A 25,145-nucleotide genomic window follows, 5' to 3' on the forward strand; every position below is an offset into this window, starting at 1 on the left:
GACGAGCAACGTCTTCAGAGAGTGGCGAATTTGTGGAACTCGCTGCCTCATAGTGCTATGAGTAGTACTAGAATTATGAGAAATGTTTTAATGGTCTATTTTAATTATTTTGATGGATACTGGAATAATAATGGAAACGAGGAGCAAGCGAAATTGTCTGTTGAAATCAGGCTATTTAAGGTATAGTACACATGGGGGAATAGCAGGATCTGGTTCTTTAAATGGGATGGGTCAAGTGGACCAAGTGTCACAAGGGAAACAATTAAGGGCAATAATCATAGCATCAGAGCCGGTGAAGGTGTAAAAAGGCGACTGGAACATGGAGGCGAAGAAGGTTAGAAGCCTTGTTTTTCTTGAGATGTAATATACATATTATATATAGGGAATGATCCATAAATTTGAGATGATACGAACGTGGGAGGATTGTGAATCGTGAAAAGGATAATGCTGGACGTAAGATCACCTCGATGTGCTGGTGAAATGTGCGACCAAGTGCTGGATGAAATGTAATGCAGTTATTTTGGCGGGATGTAGGAGAGGAGAAAAGGTAAAATTATTGGAGAAATTCCAAAGGGGCTGCAGCAGCAAAGGAACTCGAGGGCATGTATGTCCAAAAATCGTTCACGTTGGCAACCTTCATCAATAGTGACTCACTCTAAAAACTCTTGTGACTTTCTGCCCAGTACCTAATATTTTCCGATGAAATAAAGAGGCAGCAGAATACCAAGGAACGATTCAGCCAAGCTAACCGTACTTAAGCATCGCTCAGTTGCGATATGGTGGTGGTGTAGCAGTGTTATCACTTGGCTAGTAATCCAGAGACCAAGAGTGATGCTCTGGAGACACTGGTTCAAATCACACGTACAATAGATGGTGACATTTGATTTCATTAAACATCTGGAATTAAAAATCTATGGTCATTCCACAAGCAACAAGAACTCCCTTTTCTGGCTGATGACTTTTTTTCCGGTGCAAAATAGTCGTTGGCTCTGACAGGCTAAGCATAATGTGGCCGAATACACTACTCAGTCGAGGGACTGTTTGGGGTGAGAAATGAAAAGCGGAGAATTACGGATATCCGTTTGAGGCCATGTAGTGAGCGGTCGCATATAATAATAATCTTTATTATCACAAGTAGGCTTACATTAACACTGTAATGAAGTTACTGTGAACAGCCCCTAGTTGCCACATTCCGGTGCCTATTCTTGTACACAGAGGGATAATTCAGAATGTCCAAATTACCTAACAGCACATCTTTGGACTTTGGGAGGAAACTGGAGCACCCGGAGGAAACCCACGCAGACACGAGGATAACGTGCAGACGCCACAGACCGTGACCCAAGTCGGGAATCGATCCCTGGAGCTGTGAAGCAATGGTGCTAATCATTGTGCTGCCCACAGTTGGTGGCTCCCGCTCAAGGCGGTTTTTTCTGGTCTTTTCCCCATCCGAAGGGCGAAGCTTTTGATGGGAAGAGCTGAAGGTGTATCTGGAGAAAATGTTACTCCTCTGCTATTGCTGGTGGATGGATCTTTGAGCTGCACCACAGGATAAAATGGAGAGTGGCAAAGGGTTGTTTTGCCTACCTAGTGTTCAGCAGAACAGCCAGTGGAGTTTTTCAACGCAAGTTGAGCCAGCCGATGAAGGAGGCCCAAGAAGACCTGACCAACGTCGAGGAACAGATCAAAGCAGGGACCGAGACAGCGGTGGAAAGACTGAAATCCCAGGGCCAGTCTACACAGAAAGTGGTAGAGGAGCAAGAGGAAGAGTTAGCCTCGTTGTAGGCCGAGGCGGGGACAAATGGGGAGACCCAGAAGAGGCTGAAGGAGGTGGAGGGAGGATCTGGGGAACTGCTCCAGAAGATAAAATTGGAGGATGGCGTAGATGTCCAAAGGCATCGAACGTGCAGAGGCCGGCACATACGGGGCCAAAATGTTGGAGCAGTTGATTGGAAAGGAACCTTTGACTGGCCCGTGGAAGTCAACCGAACACACAGGGTACTGATGAGGGAGCCACAAACGGGCGAGCAACCAAGGGCGATAGCGATGCGGTTGCACCGCTTTCTGGATAAGGAGAGGATCCTTCGGTGGCCGACGCAGAGGAGGAAGTGCACCTGAGAAGGGAAAGAGCTACGGGTGTACCAGGACCTGGGTGCAGAACTGCGGAAGAGGGAGGCTGGAATTAATCGGGTCAAGGTTGCCCTCTTCAAGAAGGGGGTGACGTTTGGGGTGCTATACCCAGCCTGCTTCTGGGTGGCTTTTCAGAAGCGCCAGTATTATTTTGGCAAGCCAGAAGAGGCGATGGTGTTCATGAGGGACAGTGGACTGCCAGGAGAAGGACATTGGACTTTGAAAGAGTTTATGTGATTGTTTCTTTGTTTGTTCTCTGCAAACGTTTCCCTTTGAAGTGTTTCTTTTGGAGGGCCGGCCTTTCATGGCGTAACATCAAGGGTAAGTGTATATTTTGTTGCATTCTGGGGGAGCGTGGATGAAGATGGAGGGGAATCGGTGTGGGTGTGTTGGGAGGGGCCACCATGCTATCTGGGCGAGTTAGTTAACAGGCGTGTATTAGGGGATTGTCAGCAGGTAGGTGCAGGGAGGGGGAATGGGGTTGATGTTTTATTTGGGAGAAGGGGAGAGGGGAGGATTGCCGACAATGGTGTGGTTAATGCGCCCAGTTGGAAAAGGATCAGTGGTGGACATCCGATGGTGAGCCTGGAGGGTCGTGTGACAGGGGGCGGGGGTGGATCAAAAAGGGATATGATTGATCACACGGGAGGGCGGATGGGATTCGCCCGACCAGGCTGGTCACATGGAATATGAGGGGAGCTAGTGTTACCGAATATAATTAACTCCTACTGGTCGGCGAACATCACCATGGTTAGGAAATGGGTAACAAGGGAAGGTTCGGGTAGGGTGGATGGAGGCAGCTTCTTGCAGGGGAACGACTTTAAGGGTTTTGTTAACAGGGCCTCTTCCTTTCTCATCAGCAGGTACTACGTGAGCCCAGTGATGATGTCGACCTTGAGGGCATGCGGGGGTGTGGAGACAGCATTTGGGGCTGGAGGGTGTCTCGATGTGGGCACCGTCTTTTCCTGGGATACTGCCCATGAGGTGCAGGATTACGTAATGTCGAAGGAGAGATAGGGAGGGGAATAGGGAAGGTGTTTAACGTACTTCATAGGACTCATATGACGGTAAGACGGATGAGAGTTTGTTTTGAGGGAGTAGAGGTTAGATGTGGGCGGTGCGCGGGGCGGCCCATGAAGCACATACACACCTTCAGGGCATGTCTGAAGCTAAATGTGTTCTGGTAGGGGTTTGCGGACGTAATGTCTGAGGTGCTGGGGGCAGGGGCGGGCAGTGGTGGATGTTTATAGGTGGCCCTGAAGGAATCCAGTTAGGGATATTCGTGGTGTCCTAAGACCTGGAAGTCCGAGGGGCGAGAGAGGCAGATGTTTTGGTATTTGACTCCCTGACAGCCCAGAGATGGACGTTGCTTGGATGGAGGGACACAGACGTGTGGCTGAGTGATCTGTCGGAATTCCTGAGGCTGGAGAAGGTCCCGTTCGTCCTGCTGGGCTTTGGCTGAGGGGTTTGCTCGGAGGGGGAAGCCGTTCATTGACTTCTTTGGAGGATTGAGCGGTCGGGGGGGGGGGGGGGGGGGGGGGTTAAGAGGGTTAAATTGGGGAAGGCAGAATGGGAGAAGGTGGCGATGGTTTTGTAAAGAGAGAAAATCGGAACATTCCAACATTAGTTGGAAAAGTTCAATTGAGATTTGTTGGTTTCTGCGTCATCCAGTTTGATTGTAAGATATAATTTTTGTTTGCACTGAGTGCTGAGCTTGTGGCATTTGAGTGCTACAGTGAGAGTTTGGTGACTGAGGGAGTATAAGGGTTATTTAAAGTCTAGTATTTCTTTTATTTAGTTAATTAACTTAAAAGTTGCTGTTTGGTCTATAAGAAGGTGAATTTTGAATCAGCTTTAAACAAGGTTCTACTTGGACTTACTTGCAGCTGGAGCTTGTTAATTAGTTAATTGCATTAGGCCAGTTTTTTAGAAGCTAGAGTCACAGTATAAATAGGGGCTAGATACAGTGCAGACTTTGTTTGCACTGAGTGCTGAGCTTGTGGCATTTGAGTGCTACAGTGAGAGTTTGGTGACTGAGGGAGTATAAGGGTTATTTAAAGTCTAGTATTTCTTTTATTTAGTTAATTAACTTAAAAGTTGCTGTTTGGTCTATAAGAAGGTGAATTTTGAATCAGCTTTAAACAAGGTTCTACTTGGACTTACTTGCAGCTGGAGCTTGTTAATTAGTTAATTGCATTAGGCCAGTTTTTAGAAGCTAGAGTCACAGTATAAATAGGGGCTAGATACAGTGCAGACTTTGTTTGCACTGAGTGCTGAGCTTGTGGCATTTGAGTGCTACAGTGAGAGTTTGGTGACTGAGGGAGTTAGGTGAGGAGGGAGTAAGGTGCTCCTTACATTTCATTTCCTATATTTATCAAAGAGCGTGAAGGGAGCCAGGAGTTTAGAGTACAGCTGACTGGAAGCAGAGTCGGAGGGCGGAGGTCCAGTTGGTCCACAGGGCAGCTAATTCTGTAAAGTAAGAGGGGATGGAGGCTAGGGCAGTTGCATGCTCCTCCTGTAGGATGTGGGTGGTGAGGGATACCACTGGTGTCCCCGCTGACTATACCTGCGGGAAGTGCACCCAACTCCAGCTCCTCAGAGACCGTGTTAAGGTACTGGAGCTGGAGCTGGATGAACTTCGGATCATCCGGGAGGCAGAGGGGGTCATAGAGAAGAGTTACAGGGAGGTAGCCACACCAAAGGTACTGGACAAGAGTAGCTGGGTTACAGTCAGGGGAAAGAAAACTAACAGGCAGACAGTGCAGGGATCCCTCGTGGCCATTCCCCTTCAAAACAAGTATACCGTTTTGGATGCTGTTGGGGGGGATGACCTACCGGGGGAAGGCCCCAGCGGCCAGGTCTCTGGCACTGAGTCTGGCTCTGGGGCTCAGAAGGGAAGGGGGGAGCATAGAAAAGCAATAGTAATAGGAGATTCAATGGTTAGGGGAATAGATAGGAGATTCTGTGGTCGCGAGCGAGACTCCCGAAAGGTATGTTGCCTCCCGGGTGCCAGGGCCAGGGATGTCTCTGATCGTGTCTTCAGGATCCTGAAGGGGGAGGGTGAGCAGCCAGAAGTCGTGGTGCACATTGGTACCAACGATGTAGGTAGGAAAAAGGGTGTGGAGGTAATAAACAAGTTTAGGGAGTTAGGCTGGAAGTTAAGGGCCAGGACAGACAGAGTTGTCATCTCTGGTTTGTTGCCGGTGCCACGTGATAGCGAGGCTAGGAATAGGGAGAGAGTGCAGTTGAACACGTGGCTGCAGGAATGGTGTAGGAGGGAGGGCTTCAGGTATTTGGATAATTGGAGCGCATTCTGGGGAAGGTGGGACCTGTACAAGCAGGACGGGTTGCATCTGAACCAGAGGGGCACCAATATCCTGGGGGGGAGGTTTTCTAGTACTCTTCGGGAGGGTTTAAACTAATTTGGCAGGGGAATGGGAACCGGATCTGTAGTCCAGCAACTAAGGTAGATGATAGTCAGGACGCCAAAGCACGTAGTGATGCAGTGGGGAAGGTAACAATGACAAAGGAGAGTACTTGCAGGCAAGGAGATGGGTTGAAGTGTGTATACTTTAATGCAAGAAGCATCAGGAATAAGGTGGGTGAACTTAATGCATGGATCGGTACTTGGGACTACGATGTGGTGGCCATCACGGAAACTTGGATAGAAGAGGGGCAGAAATGGTTGTTGGAGGTCCCTGGTTATAGATGTTTCAACAAGATTAGGGAGGATGGTAAAAGAGGTGGGGGGGTGGCATTGTTAATTAGAGATAGTATAACAGCTGCAGAAAGGCAGTTCGAGGGGGATCTGCCTACTGAGGTAATATGGGTTGAAGTTAGAAATAGGAAAGGAGCAGTCACCTTGTTGGGAGTGTTCTATAGGCCCCCCAATAGCAGCAGAGATGTGGAGGAACAGATTGGGAAACAGATTCTGGAAAGGTGCAGAAGTCACAGGGTAGTAGTCATGGGCGACTTCAACTTCCCAAACATTGAGTGGAAACTCTTTAGATCAAATAGTTTGGATGGGGTAGTGTTTGTGCAGTGTGTCCAGGAAGCTTTTCTAACACAGTATGTAGATTGTCCGACCAGAGGGGAGGCCATATTGGATTTAGTACTTGGTAATGAACCAGGGCAGGTGATAGATTTGTTAGTGGGGGAGCATTTTGGAGGTAGTGACCACAATTCTGTGACTTTCACTTTAGTAATGGAGAGGGATAGGTACGAGCAACAGGGCAAGGTTTATAATTGGGGGAAGGGTAAATACAATGCTGTCAGACAAGAATTGAAGTGCAGAAGTTGGGAACATAGGCTGTCAGGGAAGGACACAAGTGAAATGTGGAACTTGTTCAAGGATCAGGTACTGCGTGTCTTTGATATGTATGTCCCTGTCAGGCAGGGAAGAGATGGTCGAGTGAGGGAACCATGGTTGACAAGAGAGGTTGAATGTCTTGTTAAGAGGAAGAAGGAGACTTATGTAAGGCTGAAGAAACAAGGTTCAGACAGTGCGCTGGAGGGATACAAGATAGCCAGGAGGGAACTGAAGAAAGGGATTAGGAGAGCTAAGAGAGGGCATGAAAAATCTTTGGCGGGTAGGATCAAGGAAAACCCCAAGGCCTTTTACACATACGTGAGAAATATGAGAATGACTAGAGTGAGAGTAGGTCCGATTAAGGACAGTAGCGGGAGATTGTGTATTGAGTCTGAAGAGATAGGAGAGGTCTTGAACAAGTATTTTTCTTCAGTATTTACAAATGAGAGGGGCCATATTGTTGGAGAGGACAGCGTGAAGCAGACTGATAAGCTTGAGGAGATACTTGTCAGGAAGGAAGATGTGTTGCGCGTTTTGAAAAACTTGAGGATAGACAAGTCCCCCGGGCCTGACGGGATATATCCAAGGATTCTATGGGAAGCAAGAAATGAAATTGCAGAGCCGTTGGCAATGATCTTTTCGTCCTCGCTGTCAACAGGGGTGGTACCAGAGGATTGGAGAGTGGCGAATGTCGTGCCCCTGTTCAAAAAAGGGAATAGGGATAACCCTGGGAATTACAGGCCAGTTAGTCTTACTTCGGTGGTAGGCAAAGTAATGGAAAGGGTACTGAGGGATAGGATTTCTGAGCATCTGGAAAGGCATTGCTTGATTAGGGATAGTCAGCACGGATTTGTGAGGGGTAGGTCTTGCCTTACAAGTCTTATTGAATTCTTTGAAGAGGTGACCAAGCATGTGGATGAAGGTAAAGCAGTGGATGTAGTGTACATGGATTTTAGTAAGGCATTTGATAAGGTTCCCCATGGTAGGCTTATGCAGAAAGTAAGGAGGCATGGGATAGTGGGAAATTTGGCCAGTTGGATAACAAACTGGCTAACCGATAGAAGACAGAGAGTTGTGGTGGATGGCAAATATTCAGCCTGGAGCCCAGTTATCAGTGGCGTACCTCAGGGATCAGTTCTGGGTCCTCTGCTGTTTGTGATTTTCATTAACGACTTGGATGAGGGAGTTGAAGGGTGGGTCAGTAAATTTGCAGATGATACGAAGATTGGTGGAGTTGTGGATAGTGAGGAGGGCTGTTGTCGGCTTCAAAGAGACATAGATAGAATGCAGAGCTGGGCTGAGAAGTGGCAGATGGAGTTTAACCCTGACAAGTGTGAGGTTGTCCATTTTGGAAGGACAAATCTGAATGCGGAATACAGGGTTAATGGTAGGGTTCTTGGCAATGTGGAGGAGCAGAGAGATCTTGGGGTCTATGTTCATTGTTCTTTGAAAGTTGCCACTCAAGTGGATAGAGCTGTGAAGAAGGCCTATGGTGTGCTAGCGTTCATTAGCAGAGGGATTGAATTTAAGAGCCGTGAGGTGATGATGCAGCTGTACAAAACCTTGGTCAGGCCACATTTGGAGTACTGTGTGCAGTTCTGGTCACCTCATTTTAGGAAGGATGTGGAAGCTTTGGAAAAGGTGCAAAGGAGATTTACCAGGATGTTGCCTGGAATGGAGAGTAGGTCATACGAGGAAAGATTGAGGGTGCTGGGCCTTTTCTCATTGGAACGGAGAAGGATGAGGGGCGACTTGATAGAGGTTTATAAGATGATCAGGGGAATAGATAGAGTAGATAGTCAGAGACTTTTTCCCCGGGTGGAACACACCATTACAAGGGGACATAAATTTAAGATAAATGGTGGAAGATATAGAGGGGATGTCAGAGGTAGGTTCTTTACCCAGAGAGTAGTGGGGGCATGGAATGCACTGCCTGTGGTAGTAGTTGAGTCGGAAAATCTATGGACCTTCAAACGGCTATTGGATAGGTACTTGGATTAGGGTAGAATAAGGGAGTGTAGGTTAACGTCTTAAGGGCAGCACGGTAGCATTGTGGATAGCACAATTGCTTCACAGCTCCAGGGTCCCAAGTTCGATTTCGACTTGGGTCACTGTCTGTGTGGAGTCTACACATCCTCCCCGTGACTGCGTGGGTTTCCTCCGGGTACTCCGGTTTCCTCCCACAGTCCAAAGATGTGCAGGTTGGGTGGATTGGCCATGACAAATTGTCCAAAATTCTATGATTAACCTAGGACAAAAGTTCGGCGCAACATCGTGGGCCGAAGGGCCTGTTCTGTGCTGTATTTCTCTATCTCTAAACATAATACTTAACTGGTTAACAAAAACAAATATCTAATAACTGAAAGCATAATGGCTAGGTTACAGGGATAAGGTGGGGGCATAGGCCTGGGTGGGGTGCTCTTTCCGAGGGTCAGTGCAAACCCGATGGGCCCAGTAGCCTCCTTCTGCAAAATAGTGTTGCTGGAACTGTAACATAAGCCAAGAAGACTTTGCGTCTCCTTCATTGTTGTGAAAGATGATTTGTCAAGATACTTTTCAGATTAGTTATCGGGCTGGGCATACATCTAATGGCCTGAGCGGCCTCAGCCAATTGCCAGCTAAAACCACCATACTGGCTACCGGCCAGCTCCAGTGTTGTACCCATTTCTTCAGACTGTACTTTGGGATGGTGGGCAAGGCCCTGCAGAAATGCCGCAGAAGCTAAAAGATATTAGACCTACGTGGAGACCAGCAAAATGTCAATCATTTTCATTGGGGCAAAAGGCTTACAGGCAGCTGAGTGAGTGTTCGAAACCAGAAAAGGGTTTTGATGATCAAATAAAAACAGACTTTTTCGAGTGGCTGGAGGGCTGGTGACCCGAGAACTCACATGAAATGTATTCGCAAAAGACCAAGACAGGATAGGGAAGAGAGCTGTTCTGAGCTAGAAGGCACTGTCTGAAAAAGTGCCACAAATATAATAAAGAAGATCGTTTAAAAGATCATTCGATAAATATTTCAATAAAACAATTCACAAAACTGTGAGGCAAATTGCAGGGCAATGGAATGAACGGATAGTTACTTCAAACACCTGGAAGAAGCAAAGTTTTTGTGTATTTCTATGCTTTCATAATTTGATATCACTTTGTTCAAATCTAAGGATATCCTTTGTATTAATTCTTAGTAACATTTAAGACGTGTTTCTGAGCACTCGAATGACAGTAATGCGTACTTCACCTGCTTTAATATGCCCGAGTGCTTCATCTTTCCGTTCAGCTTTCAGACAAATCCATTGGTCGCTTTTGTCCAGGTAATGAACCGCAAATACAGTTGGTGCCAATCGAAATGTCGTTTGCTCTGTGCACCCTGTTGGCAATTGAATTAGCCTATCAATTCCATTCGGCGATAGGCAGTTCTGCACCGATTCTCCCAGCACGTCACCTAAAAGGGGGCATAATTAATGGAGAATGCTAAAAACGATCTTTTTAAACTGTTAAAATGACTGGGGGAAAAACCCTACCCTCGCCAACTCGGAATTGTTTCAAGAAAGGATTCGGCAACTGTTTCAAATTGATCAAACTGAAATTTTCAATAACTACAGCCGCAAAGTAGGAATTAATTGGTTGATTGCGAACGGTGTTAAACGGAATATTGTAATCAATCGCCAGCCATTCGCTTTGAACAGAGCAATGCTGCAGCCACAGACCCGTTGCTGTACCATTGTCAGATGGCTGAGTTATGGAATGAAGCGTAATGATTCCCTGGGAAATTAGGCTGGTTTTTTGTTGGATATTCAGCTAAACCTAATAATAATTTTTATTAGTTTCTCAAGTAGGCTTACATTAAAACTGCAATAAAGTTACTGTGAAAATCCCCTAATCGCCACATTCAGGCGCCTCTTCGGGTACACAGAGGGAGAATTCAGAATGTCCAATTCACCTAACAGCACGTCCTTAGGGACTTGTGGGTGAAAAAAAACAAGGCACCCGGAGGAAACCCACGCAGACAGAGGGAGAACGTGCAGACTCCGCACAGACATCGAGCCAAGCCGCGAATCAATCCCGGGTCCCTGGCGCTGTGAAGCAGCAGTGCTGAGCACTGTGCTACTGTGTTAAACTTAATCATAAGCAGCGACATTATGTGTGTTTTCCATTGTAACGGACCCGAAGTTCCAACCTGATAGAATATTTGTCACAAATAAATGATTTAGCAGATTTTCTTAGTTTGTTTGAGTTGTTAGTTGCTTTGCCTCTGCCAGGGACACACTTTCACACACATAGGCTCAAACACACACAAACACGTCTCCACGCACAAACACACACGTGCAATAGCAAAGACATATGCAAACACAGATGTACACAAACATAAACACGCACAAACACACACACAAGCACACAAACATACACACCCAAACACGAACACAAATTCACATACAAATGCACAGACACACACACGTACACACAATCAAACACACAAACACGCACAAAAGCATACACAAACAATCACACACATACAGACACACAGACGCACACACAAACACACAGGCAAACACATGCGAACACAAATACACAGACAACCGCACAGACGCATACACAAACAAACACACAAACATACGCACACAAAAACACAAACACATAAAAGCAGACACAAACACACAGACGCACAAATACACACACTCTTCACCGAGGAGAACAAACTTTATGTCCCCATCCAAACTGCAGAACAGAAGTCCCGTATCTTTGGAAGCATTCTTGTAAATATTTGCTGCATCATCGACATCATTCAGATCTCATCGGGCCGAGTTTCGTTGGTATTCCAGCAGGCATTGACTGCAAAAAAAACTACCTTTGTTCTTTGTTGGAATCACCAATCTCCTCTACAAAGAAGAAGTGGATATGATTCTGGAAGCATTTATTTGGGGTTGGCATTGCATGCCTCAGAGTCTATCGGTTGCAGAAATGTTTCTTCTTTAACTTTTCCCAACAGTTTTTCTATTTGTTCAGTTTTGCTGGAGGCGGTCATTGCTTTCACTTGTGTTGCTCACATGCTGCTTGTCACATCGCAACCCAAGTCTGATTTCTGTCCAGGTGTTTTTAAAATGTATACTTTTACTAGTATTTTACATTATATACACTGTACATTTTTTTAAAGATAGGTTAAAAGTTATAAGTTCTATTTCGGTGTCGCCCCCCCCCCCCCCTTCCTCGCTACCCTTTCACACTCCCCCCTTTGCTGCCCCACCTCCCTTTTTTCAAAGTTTCATAGTCCTTTCTTTCGCCTTTCACCCTGTGGTTGTTGGGTATTTATATTAAGCAGCACTCTCCTTATCCCTCCCTCCCCCCCCCCCCCATCGCTTAGCCCCCCGTCACTTCTTCTCCCCTCTTCCCATCCTGTTGTCAGCTTGCATTTGAGGATTGTTTTTCACGTGGTCTTGTGTTGGGCCCTCTTGTCTCTCTATCAGCCTCTTTCTGGCCTTCCCCTTGTTGTTTCCTCTTGTCTCCATGCCTTCCACCCCACGCGCCCACGTTTCTCCCCCTCCCATTTCTGTCTGCTCCCTGTAGTACCGTTGGCTCTGCTAGCCAGTCTGCAGTTGTGGGTAGTACTGCTAATCTTCAACTGAGCAGGAATCTCTGGCAGGTATTTAGTGAAGCAAAAGTAAGCACGTCGACCCTCTTCCCCATACATTATTCTGGCTGGTCTGATCCCCCAAAGACTGCCACTTTTGTTCACAACTCCACCCTCACCTCTACAACCTTAGACATTGCTTAGAAGAAGGCTTTCCAGAACCCCACATGTCTCGCACCGTTCACATTGATCCTCCACTTTCTGGAAGAACCTGCCCATTCGGGTTCCTATCAAATGGGATCTATGGACCAATTTTAGCTTCATGAGAATTAGCCTTGCACAGGAATAGGTGGAGTTGGTCCTGATGAGTGCTTCGCTCCAGCCTGAGGAGGCTCCAAACAGTGATAGCGTGGTGACTGTTAGAGACAGGCTGCCCGCGTTTGTGAGTGTGAACATCTCCCGTGGGTGCGGGGCGAATGGTGACGTGAATGTTTTGTAAAGGTCCACCAGGAATCCGTCGGGTCTCGGCACCTTCCCCACCTGCATGAAGTTGATACTCTCCATGACCTCTCCTATTCCTAGTGATGCTTCTACCTCCCTGCAGCTATCATCTCCCACGGCTGGCATGTCCAGTCCATTGAGGAATCATTTCATCAGAGTCCCCGTAGGGGTGCTCAGAGGTGTATAGTCCCCGATAGAAGGATTCGAATGCTTCGTTGACCATTTTTGTTTGGGCTAATAGTCTGTCTCTGCTGTCCTGTATCTGTGCTGTTCCTTCGTGTCTGCCTGTTGTCTCAGCTGGTGAGCCAGCAAGCAGCTAGCCTTGTCTTCATGCTCATAAAAGGTCCCCTGTGTCTTGTGGTGTTGGTACACTCCTTCCCTGGAGGACAGTAGGTTAAAGTCGATTTGGAGCTTTTGCTTCGCCCCCAGAAACTATAAGGTCGGGGCCTTGGAGAGCTGTCTGTCGACCTCCAGTATGGAGTAAATAAGTTGCTGCCTCGTCACACTGTCTTTAATATCTCTCCCAACCTTGTAGGCAATCATTTCTTCTCTAATCACAACCTTCAGTGCCTCACAGAATGGGAAAAGTGAGACTCCTCCATTGCGGTTGTCTATGACGTATTATCTATGGTCTATCATGTGTTCCGACTGAAGGCCTTTTCAGCCAAGAGGGCCGTGTCCAATCTCCATGTGGGTCTTTGTGCATGGCTCCTCTGCAACCTCTCATCCATGTTGTGTGACGTGTGGTTGGAGATTACAATCACGGAGTATTCGACTCTGACTATTTCTGGAAGCACTGATTTCCCCGCTACAAAGAAGTTGATACGGATGTAGACCTTGTGTACTTGTGAGAAGAACAGGAATTCCTTCTCACCTGGGTCCACTGCCCCCATCTTCATTAACATTCCGAGTTCCTTAATCATACCTGGTATGCCAGCTCCGTTGGTATAATCTCTGTCTGTTCCTCACCATCCTCCGCGCTCTGCTCCCTGATCCCTTCCTTCCTACGAGCTAGTTTCACTTTTTCTCTGTCATCCTCACTGTTGCCTCGTTTGCCGTTTGTGTGGTCAGTTTTTATGGACAAACTCATCCGCCTCTGCGGGGGTACTACAATACTGTTCTTTGTTCAGGCTGTGAAAAAAACATCCCCAATCTAACATTGTTTCTGCGCAGAGCTGAATTCGCATGGTTAAATTTGGCTCTGTGCTTCTCCAGGTCCGCCCGATGTCTTGATATATATATTCTTATCTTGTTTCTGCCCCAAAGACTTCCTTTTGACTGCTGTGCAGAGCAGAATCCTATACCTATTCTGATATCTGTGCAGCTTGGCTATTATCGCGCCCGTCTGTAACCGTCATTGGGCTTTGTTCCGAACTACCTGTGGACCCTGTTGATTTCTTGTGGCTTGGTGAAGGAGTCCCTTCCAAAAAGGTTGCCCAGAATCTCGACCACGTAGTTGGCTGGTCTCTGCCCTCAATTCCCACTGGCAGGCCAACAGTTTAAATATTTTGTCGCCAGGACTGGTTCTCCTGGTCTGCGACCTGTCCTTTCAGGCTCCCTGGGTCGCCACCAACCCTTTATCTCGGCCTCCAGGACAACGGTTCGGTCGCTCTGATCCATCAGTACCATTGCGAGGTCCTGCATAGTTTCCTGTTGGGCTCACAGTCTGCTTCCCATGTTTTTGAACAACATCTGCATGGTGGCCAGCGCCTCCGCTGCCACAGATTGACTGCTGGTTGTATCTCCTGTTTAATCTTGTCCTTCATCGTCGTTAGTTCCTCAATTAGAAACATCCATCGAATTCCTGGTTGGCGGAGGGGGGTGGGGGGTGGAGGGTGGTAGGGGCGAGTCCGCTGCCCTGATCGCTGGCCTCCCTCTCTCGGGTGTGGCTGGGTACTTCACGCTTCATGGGTCCGCTTACCCGCTTACTCGCAGCTCCTGACCCTTTTTCATAGTTTCTGACTTCCCTGCGGCCTCTCTCGCATGACTTTCCTCTGTTGTATCTGTTGGTGAGGGGAACGAATGAGTCCGATCTCCCGGGCTAAATAAGGCCGAAAGACCCACCTGATGTACGAGCGCTCAGCACATTCCCGTCATCTGAACATTGTCCATGTCTTAATCGTGTAAACACGGATTCTCACTGTATTTGTGAAGTGTATTGAAGACTCAGTTCATCAACAAACACACCACTCCTCACTTTATGATCGAGAGAAGGTCATTGATGATGAAGCAACTGGAGATATTTTGGTCTAGTTTTACCCTAAGGAAACCCGCAGTCTTGGACCCAATTTGATTGAAGTCCTATAACCACAACGCGGACGGACATAGGTAGACTCGTAAACATGTTTTCTATTGACCACCAGCATTGCCAACCGCAAATAGCATTCTACCAGAATCATGTCTTCCTCTTTTGCTTTGCAGAGGAAATTGGAGATTCCTTTCTCACAGGGCAACAAACAATGGAAACTTTCTTCTCCTCATTCTTGTTGATTATAATTGCTCTATAATGCCACATGCAGTTAAATGCTACCTTAATGCCATGGACAGCCTGATCTCAATGCTGAGTCAATATATTCATCAGAGTAAAATGAGTTGTATTTCACTTTGAAATCCCTTATCCTCGAGCCTATTTTCGTACAGTAAGCTATTAACATGAACGGAAAATCATAAACTGATAAAATGATTCGGAATTGAGAGAGATGTGCCTCACGGCTCTGGGTCACTGTCTGTGTGGAGTTGGCAAATTATCACGTGTTTGCATGTGTTTCGCCCCCACAACCCAAAAGATGTGCAGGGTAGGTTGGTTGCCCACGCTAATTTGTCCCTTAATTGGAAAAAAATGAATTAGGTACACTTCATTTATATTAGAAAAAGAGGATTAAGAGCCATACATTATGTATAAATGTGCGGAGGTGCTACAGATCCATTCTAAATGTTTCATCGCTCTTTTGCACATAGCACAAAAATGTATCCGCCACAAGAGCCCTACGCTTTAATTGGACAGAGAGGGAACCTCTGTAGCATATAACATTGACAATTAATAATAATAAAATAAATCGATAAGTTCTGGTGATCGACGAAGTATTAATATATTACTTGGAATGTAACAGCAACTATACTAATTTCTATCTTATAGAAAATTGAAACGACAAATTAAAGTTTTCGGAAAAATTAGTCAAGTTTCATTGATAAAAATCCCCTGAATGATATCTAATATTGGAGTTGCTCCTTTAACAACAAAGTGTTAATTACCTCTTGCACGAACATAAAGGTAGGACTTGGTGTCTGGAACCATGTTGGAAGGAACGTCTCCAAGTATTTGATATGATCGCTTCACTAATAAGACAAATATAAAACTTCATGAAGCAGGTAAAAGTGTTTCTTGTTACAGATGTCGGGCTGGATTCTCTGACTGCCACCGGCGAAATCGCGTTCGACAATCGGCCGGAGAATACATCTTTACGCCAAAATCGGGGGCAATGCCATTTTTGTGATACTACGCCGCCTCAAAATCGGCGTGCTCGTGGATTACACTGCATGCAGTCCGGACTGCTTCAGGAAGTCACCTGAGCCCTCCCCCCATGCTCCATCCCCAGTGGGCCGACTTCTCCATGGTATTGGTCGCCTGTGCTCACACAGTTCGGGGACTTCACATGGTGGCTACAGACTGAGTCCAGCGTCGCCACAGTCCGGGGGTGGGGGGAAGTCATTCCACTAGCATTGGGGACTGGGGGACTGGGGTGGGGATGGACCCGGGATGGCGAGCCTGATTACCTGGGGGAAGTTTATGACAGCCCGGGTCCGTGCTCGGCCGGCACCATGTTGCACCGCGCAGCTGCCTCCGTGCCCATGCATGGCCAGTGAATGGGCCATTCTCCAGCCATATCTGCAGGTAAAGCTGGGGCCTTTTAGCTACTTGGCTGCAAGTCCTTCACTGGATGGAAAAATGGTGCGAGGGTGGCGCTGACTTTCTGGTCATAAGGCAAGACGGATTCTGCGGACATAGCCGCAGGATCCAGCCTGTAATATTTTTAAAGATCTGTTTCCTGTCTGTCAGATTATTAAACTCAAATATTATCATGAAGCCAATCAAGGCCACTCTCTGTGAGTATTTATTTACGCTAATACTTATATTAAAATAGGTTCTAAAATCAACACGATACTTGCCAAGTGGGTCAATGGAAATGCTTCTATCTTCAGTCTTCAGGACCCCTTCTCCCTATATCAAAAAATGAGGAGATGCTCAACTGTAATGTGAAAATGAAACTATTCACGGAGCAGTAAATAAGGAGAAGCATTATGGCACAGAAAAAACAGGTTAGACATACAGGAAAATACATAAAAAGTAGTACAGTCGCCTTTGATGCCAAAGACCGCTGAAAACTGGATGCTAATTTTTTTCATGTCAATGCTTCTTTTTGTAATAATCCTTGGTGAGTTTTAATTGTGGGCCTCGTGATACTGTCACTGGACTGGACTAATAATCCAGCGACAAGGCTTCAAATCCTGCCACGGCAGATGTTGAAATCTAAATTCAAGAAAAATCTGGAATTATAAATCTAATGATGACCATGAGGCTATTGCGTGATTCACTGAAGTCCTTGAGTGAAGGGATCCGCCGACCTACATGCGATGTGCTTCTAGATGCTCCGAAACGGCCTCCATTGCTGTCCATTTATGTCAATGCAGAGTACATTTTAGCAGGCTAGAAAGCCAGTATTGGGCCGCCTGCCATATCTGATTGACCAAAACGTAGGGTAAAGGTTTCAAGAACCTCAAGCCACGGTGCGATCTGCTTGCTGGGTCCTGGAACTATTTTATATTAGTAGCAAACAACATCGAAATTGAATTTAAGGAAGAGCAGGAGAGGCAATTTGGCCTACCGAGCCTACTTTGACATTCAATCGATCATGGTCGATCCTTTATCGCAACACCACACGCTCTCCCCTTATCCCTTGACATATTAAGTGTCCAGAAATCTATATATTTATTTCTTAAATACATCCAGTGACTTTGCTACCGCAGCTTTGAGTGCTAGAGAATTCCACACGTTCACCATCCTGTGACTGAATATACTTCTCCTCACCTGAATCATAAATGGCCATCCCCTAACCTGAGACATTGAACTCTTTCTCTGGACATCCCCGCTGCCCCCCCCCCCCCCCGTCAACCAGCGTCAACATCCTTCCTGTATCATAACTGTCCAGCACTGCCAGAATTTTTCAGGTTTCAATGAGACTTGCTCTCGTTCTTCAAAACTCCAGTGAATATAAGTCCAGTCGATTCAAATCCCGAAGACGGCAATCCTGCCAGTCCAAGAATCGGTCTGGTAAAGGTTCGCTGTAGTCCCGCTATGTCAAGCATATATTACCTTTGCAAGGAGCGCAAAAGTGAAAACGATACTCCACATGTGGTCCCTCCACTGTCCAGTCCAACTGCACCTTGAACTCAAGCCCTCTTACATTGAAGGCAGATATACCACTCGCCTTCTTTACTTCTTGCTGCACCTGCATGTTTGCTTTCAATTGCGGGTACTGAAGGGCACCCAGCCCCCTTTTAATATCAACATTTCGCAATCTATCATCTTTTAAATAGTACTCTGCCGTTCTGTTTCTCCTACCGAAATGGATAACTTCACACATATCCACGTGGTATATGCCATGTATGTGTCAAGTTACCTAACGTATCTAATTCTGTAAGAATCCCCTTAACATCCTCCTCACCACTCACAGTTCCATCTAGCTTTTTGTCGTCAGAAACTTGGAAATATTACACTTCCAAAAGTTGTCTCAGGACTGAATACATAATGCAGCAATTTACAATAAGAAATGTTATGAGAAAAGCAAAATGAAACATTAATACATGTCGTAAGAATTATGCTCTCGATAGAGGAGACCTAATTTTAAATGGACACATGTGTTGGTAATTTCAAAATCGCCGGTTTAGGTGTGAATATCATTTTGTAATTTGAATTAAGGTGTTCTTAAGCATTTTCTGCTGAAATTAGTTTGAGCCATTTTATTAAAAAAAGCAAAACCAGTGTTATTGTGAACTTGTCAGGTTAGTTAAATAGACAGTCTACTTTGTGAGACAATTAAGAAGCAAATTATTTCATTAGTCGATGTGCTCGAAAGGAAGGGAATGAACGTTGGAACAAAAATGTTTCTGAATATTTAATTCTTAGCATATTAGCACTTGATTATTAATACGGACTTTCAAAGTGCTATGAGAAAAATATTAATGGGTATTTCTTCGGCCACAGAAGAAAGATAACATGCATGTTAACCTTGACTAGGAGAAGGACTGAGTAGGCTCTTGTCTAAAGGACCCCAACTCCAAATGAGGCAGGCATGTTGATCAATCATTGCACTTTAAGATCAGAGATACAGCTTGACAGATAGCATTGTCTTAAAACTGAGACAACATGCATAATTAGATAAAAACTACTGGGTTAATTCTTATTTCACTATTGACAAGTTATAGACCAATTGGCTATTTTTCCAACAATTGGCTAAGTTGGAGCTCCAATATTTTAGGGTTTAAAACAGGAGCCCCGAGAAGCTATTTTTAATGAGGACTCTCAGAGACAGAACGACAGGGATATGTGAAGAGGGATGTAAAGATGAAAATGTGGGTAGAGAGATGGGAAGAGAGTGATGTGCTGAAAGCTGTTTTCGATCTCGGAACACTTCACGACTTGGTCTGAGAACCCTGATCAATTGTTTAAGTTAAGCTTTCTCTGCTGACTGTTGTTCATGAAACTTTTCTTTTTATATTTATGACTTGTTACCTTTTTAATGGGCACCGTAAGAAGGCTCACAACACCAGGTTAATTTCCAACAGGTTTCTTTGGAGTCACTAGCTTTCGGAGCACAGCTCTTTCACTCACCCGAGGAAGGAGCTGAGCGCCGAAAGCTAATTATTCCAAATAAACCTGTTAGACTTTAACCTGGTGTTGTTAAACTTCTTACTGTGCCCACCTCAGTCCAACGCCGGCATCTCCACATCATGACTTTTTAAGGGTTGAACTTTCTGAATTGATCATTTGAAGTATTATTTCTTGCCACATGGTTCAGTCGCTAGAATCTGATGGGATGTACAGTTGGGAGGTTATTGCAAACAAGTGAACCCCAGAATTATTACTTTTTAGAAGTAAATCAGATAAGGTAAATAAATCAGTTTCAGATTTTAAAAAACAGTTTAAGTGGCAACCGGCGACAGAGTTGTGACTAAGATTGGGCACTTTAGTGAAAACATCTAATTAACAATAACAGGCATTACGATGAAACATATCGCCTCAGTACCAAGTTCAACTAGATTATTTATCTGGAAAGGAGTTTGAGTTACTTCGTTCTGAATGCTGATTTTAAACAGACGATGTTCGATTCCAGGAAGTCATTGATTTTACTCAATGCAACGTTGGCATTAAGGTATGGAAGCCGACAAAATGCATGATATTTCAGAGTCTGACGCATATCCTTGTGTTCTCTCAAGTGATGTTATTCTCCAAAACAAAGAACAGAGATTCTTTGGAACAAGAATTGAAACAAGGAAAACAACTAGGTTCAAAGCATGTAGTTGACCGTTCTAACCAGCCCCCCCCCCCCCCCCCCCCACCCTCCCAGAACAAGAGAGGTGATATTGTTACAACAGCAATGTCATAGCATTGTCAGTACTACTGAGACAGTTGCGAAAGCGGGTGGGCATAAACGGATACTTTCACAAGCTGAGGTTGCGTGTCTTAATCTGGAATGGCGTGACTCTCAGGCCCCTTTTAGGGAGCACGAAGGAAGTGAGAGCAGAGATGTGCCATTCCCATTCTGGATCCAAAATATGTGTTAGAAGAAGAGTTGGAGGGACGGATTAATTGAAAGACTGCTATGAGTCATGCAAATTCCATTCCACAGCATCCAGTCCCAGGTTTTTCATCAGACCCTAAAGTTTGTGTGCGATGCGCTCAGCCTGACCGCCGCCACCGACTAAATCAGGCAGAAATCGTATTGCATTAATCAGCAAGAGCACAGATAAGAAGCCTGATGGACAGACGATAAGGCCGGAAGAAAGATCAGCACCTTAATCTCGTTCTAAATTATAGACTTGTGTCAAGGATCTGGGAAAGATTGATGATGTGGATGATCCCTTAGTTGTGGAGAAGCGATTTTAGACAGGGCCATGCAGAGTTAGAATATGATGATTTAAAGGTTATTATAGAGCGAGTTAAAATTAAAGTTAAAGTTAAAACGTAGACAATGAGTTAATGGTTTCAATTTTGCTGTTAATGCCTGGTCAGAGTTTATTGTTTGTGCTTAGTTCGCTAGGAACAAAACATGTCGAAGTTAGACTGGGAGAGGTTCTATTTAGCTCTTCCCCTTTAGTTTCGGCAGAAAGTTAACCCCTTCAGCGGACAGTTGATTTAAAAAAAACCTCCACACGGTTTTTGCACACTTATTTGTAAATTCTGACACGTTAGGTAGCAGGACGTTTTGGACAGATGTGATGATACATGTGTTAACTCATTGGGTTCCTGACCAGAATCACAATGGATTTTTGGAATATTTTTGCAGGTACCGATAGATGAAGTTCGATGTAACGAATGCGGGAAGATATTTAATGTTTTTTTCAGTTGAGCAACGCCAATAAAATATGTAAACCCACTTCAAAAAGTGTTTGCGCAAAACATTTCTTTTGGAGAAAAAAACGAGAGAATCCCAGCACACGATGAAAGTCATCCAAATCATGGATCCCAACAACGCAGAATGGGCTGCTCAACCCGTGCAGTCTGCACCGACCCTGTGAAGGAGCATCCCAGTTATTCTCACTCCCCCTCCCCATCCACAACTAGCCTTTCGACATTAAGGCGCAATTTAGCATGGCCAATCCACCTAATCTGCATATCATTGTGACTGTGGGAGCAAACTGGAGCATTTGGAGGAAAGTCATGCAGACCTGGAGAGAACGTACAAATTCCACATCGTCACTTAAGGCTGGAATTGAAGCCGGGTCCCTGGCGTCGTGAGGCAGCAGTGCCACGTTGTGGTGAATGGGCAAGCAATATATGAAAATGACTGGAACCAAATATGACTATTTGATGTCTGTTTTAAATATGTGCTCAGACGGTTTTATTGAACTGTAAAGTTTCTCCAGGGCTCACAAACGAGATACCATAGTAACTATTGCATGTATAAAATAGTATGTGGGAATAGACGTTGCGGAAAGGTGCAACATCAGATGCGATTGCAATCATTCACATTGGGTGTAGTTCACTACAACAATTTGGTATTAATGTGAATTCTAGCGAAAGGAAAGCGGAGATGGTTCTAGTTAAATTTACTGATTCCTCCAGGAAAACGTAGATGTTCTTGCCTCGGAATCGCTTTCCGTTTTACAGAGAATTTGATTGTTTGGCCAACTACTTGTAACATTGGGATTGCAAATGGTGCGATGTACAAAAGCGTCTGGATGTTTTAATATGGTCGCCTGAGAGTCAAGAATATGTTGGCATGATTTTAAGATACTGCATAAGCGTTCAGATGTGTTAGATGTGAAATAAGCAACAGATAAATCACTTCAAAAATCGTCTGGTTCAAAAGTCAGCAAATACTTAGTCGAATTCACTGAAAAACAGGTCTCCGTCATGTGAAACTACTTGACAAGCGGCACGAAATGGTCAGTATGCTCAGTAGAGTGCGACAACATCCTTAAATCATTTAGATACTTCTCCATAGATAAACTGTATTCAAAACAATCAGAATTATTCCATACACTCGATACTTGGCAAGGAAATCAAAGTTAAAGTAAAAATAATTTTGCATTGGGAGAAATGAAGGTTAGGATGGAATGATGCAGAATAAGAAATTTCCACAAATTGGATACAGCTTCAAAGAAAGATGGAGCTGGAGGATCTTTTCAATTAATTTCGTTTGATTTGGCAGTTAAGACATGAATACTGGTGTGTAAAAACTTCAAATTAGGAATAATCTTGACATTTTGTGAAATAATAAATACTACACTTCATTTTGCGACAGAAAGTACCATACAATCCATCGCCGACAGAGCCCCTACCTAGGCCGTCTGCCCCGCCCTATCCCCATAACCCGACCTAAATTACACTTCCCTGGACATTAAGGGCCAATCCGCATAATCTGCACGCCCCTAGACTGTGGGAGGAAACCGGAGCACCCGGAAGAAACCCAGACAGATATGGGGGGAAAGTGTAAACTCCATACAGTCATCCAAGGCCGGAATTGAAACTCAGGTCCCTGGTGCTGTGAGGCAACAGTATTAACCACTGTACTGCGACGTATATACTGGTACATCCTGATATAGACCATATTCCAGAAATTTTCGTCAAGATCAAGATGCAACGAACTGGGATGGAGTCCTGCAACCAATGCCACCTGCCAAAGCACAATCTGACTGGACCAATATTGGTAATTTTACTGGATTTTCATGTAACTATTCTGACAGGACTGCTAGTTGTAAAAACAAAACAGTTGTCAATGCAAGAGAAAGTCCCAGGTTAAGAACTATTTCCATCATCTTTGTGTTCATACAAATGATGACTAGAACTTTCGTCACCAGGTGACTGCAGATGTGTACTGTTGGTTTGGGCTGGAAGGAATTTCTGATACCTGTGAGAACCCCATGAAGTAAAACGAATAGCAGGGATCAATATATATTGCCAATATGCATTTCACTCTCAACCTGAGGACTGATGATACTTTCAAAAATCATTTTTGATTTGACTATAATTTTGTAGTTTGAATTAATATGTCCTTAAACATATTCTGCTAAAATTGATGGAAGCCAGTTATTGGAAACTAGCAGATTAGTTAAGTAGACAAATATAGAATAATTAATTCATTAATAGAAATGTTAGAAAGGTTGGAACTATATTTTGGAAGACAAATATTTATGACATTGTAATCTCAAGCATTTTATGTATTAACACTTATTATTAATACCGTGAGTGAAATAATAACGTGCAGTTTTCTAGCCATAGAATCAAGAGAAAGCATAAATTTTAGTCATGACTCGGAGCAGGATTGAATAGGCCCTTATGCTGCATAAGATAAAGAGTTTCTGCATAAGATAAAGATGCATGGCATTAAGGGTAAAGTAGTAGCATGGATAGAGGATTGGTTAAATAATAGAAAGCAAAGAGTTGGGATAAATGGGTGTTTCTCTGGTTGGCAATCAGTAGCTAGTGGTGTCCCTCAGGGATCCGTGTTGGGCCCACAATTGTTCACAATTTACATAGATGATTTGGAGTTGGGGACCAAGTGCAATGTGTCCAAGTTTGCGGATGACACTAAGATGAGTGGTAAAGCGAAAAGTGCAGAGGATACTGGAAGTCTGCAGAGGGATTTGGATAGGTTAAGCGAATGGGCTAGGGTCTGGCAGATGGAATACAATGTTGACAAATGTGAAGTTATCCATTTTGGTAGGAATAACAGCAAACGGGATTATTATTTAAACGATAAAATATTAAAGCATGCCGCTGTTCAGAGAGACTTGGGTGTGCTAGTGCATGAGTCACAGAAGGTTGGTTTACAAGTGTAACAGGTGATTAAGAAGGCAAATGGAATTTTGTCCTTCATTGCTAGAGGGATGGAGTTTAAGACTAGGGAGGTTATGTTGCAATTGTATAAGGTGTTAGTGCGGCCACACCTGGAGTATTGTGTTCAGTTTTGGTCTCCTTACTTGAGAAAGGACGTACTGGCGCTGGAGGGTGTGCAGAGGAGATTCACTAGGTTAATCCCAGATCTGAAGGGGTTGGATTATGAGGAGAGGTTGAGTAGACTGGGACTGTACTCGTTGGAATTTAGAAGGATGAGGGGGGATCTTATAGAAACATTTAAAATTATGAAGGGAATAGATAGGATAGATGCGGGCAGGTTGTTTCCACTGGCGGGTGACAGCAGAACTAGGGGACATAGCCTCAAAATAAGGGGAAGTAGATTTAGGACTGAGTTTAGGAGGAACTTCTTCACCCAAAGGGTTGTGAATCTATGGAGTTCCTTGCCCAGTGAAGCAGTTGAGGCTCCTTCATTACATGTTTTTAAGGTAAAGATAGATAGTTTTTTGAAGAATAAAGGGATTAAGGGTTATGGTGTTCGGGCCGGAAAGTGGAGCTGAGTCCACAAAAGATCAGCCATGATCTAATTGAATGGCGGAGCAGGCTCGAGGGGGCAGATGGCCTACTCCTGCTCCTAGTTCTTATGTTCTTATGTTCTTATATAAGGAATATCAAGTCCAGATTACAGGATGCTATATTGACCGATTATTGCTCGACACCCAAGCCTGCATAAAGAAAATAGATATAGCTTGCGAATAATCATTGTGTTAAAGCTGAGGCAACATATGCAATTATCTAGAAACCATTGGGCTAATTATCTTTTCGTTTTTGAAACATTTCCGATCAATTGGCTATTTTACCAATAATTGACTGAGGGGGCTATCAATATTTTATGGTATAGATGGGTCTCAAGTGCGGTTTTGGGTCAGGACAAACAGAGGCAGAGACAGAGCATGGCAGAGAGAGATGTGAATGGAGAAATAAAGAGAAAGATGTGGGTAGAGATGTGGAAAGAGTGATGATTATGGAGTAGTGCTGAGAACTGTTTTCGATTATGTCATCTCA

The 25,145-nt window shown here is 44.7% G+C and overlaps 1 protein-coding gene across 1 annotated transcript in view; it reads right to left on the minus strand.

The window, feature by feature from the left end:
• LOC119975536 (complement C4-like) overlaps positions 1-25,145 on the minus strand; it is a 166,382-nt gene that overhangs the window by 75,074 nt on the left and 66,163 nt on the right. The window contains exons 22-24 of the mRNA XM_038815328.1: positions 16,670-16,721; positions 15,755-15,838; positions 9,674-9,877 (exon numbers count right to left, since the gene is read on the minus strand). Of these exons, the coding sequence (XP_038671256.1) occupies positions 9,674-9,877; positions 15,755-15,838; positions 16,670-16,721 (340 nt within the window). The remainder of the gene's footprint in view (positions 1-9,673; positions 9,878-15,754; positions 15,839-16,669; positions 16,722-25,145) is intronic.

Source organism: Scyliorhinus canicula, chromosome 13 (assembly GCF_902713615.1).
Source record: "Scyliorhinus canicula chromosome 13, sScyCan1.1, whole genome shotgun sequence".
Classification (NCBI taxonomy): Eukaryota; Metazoa; Chordata; class Chondrichthyes; order Carcharhiniformes; family Scyliorhinidae; genus Scyliorhinus; species Scyliorhinus canicula.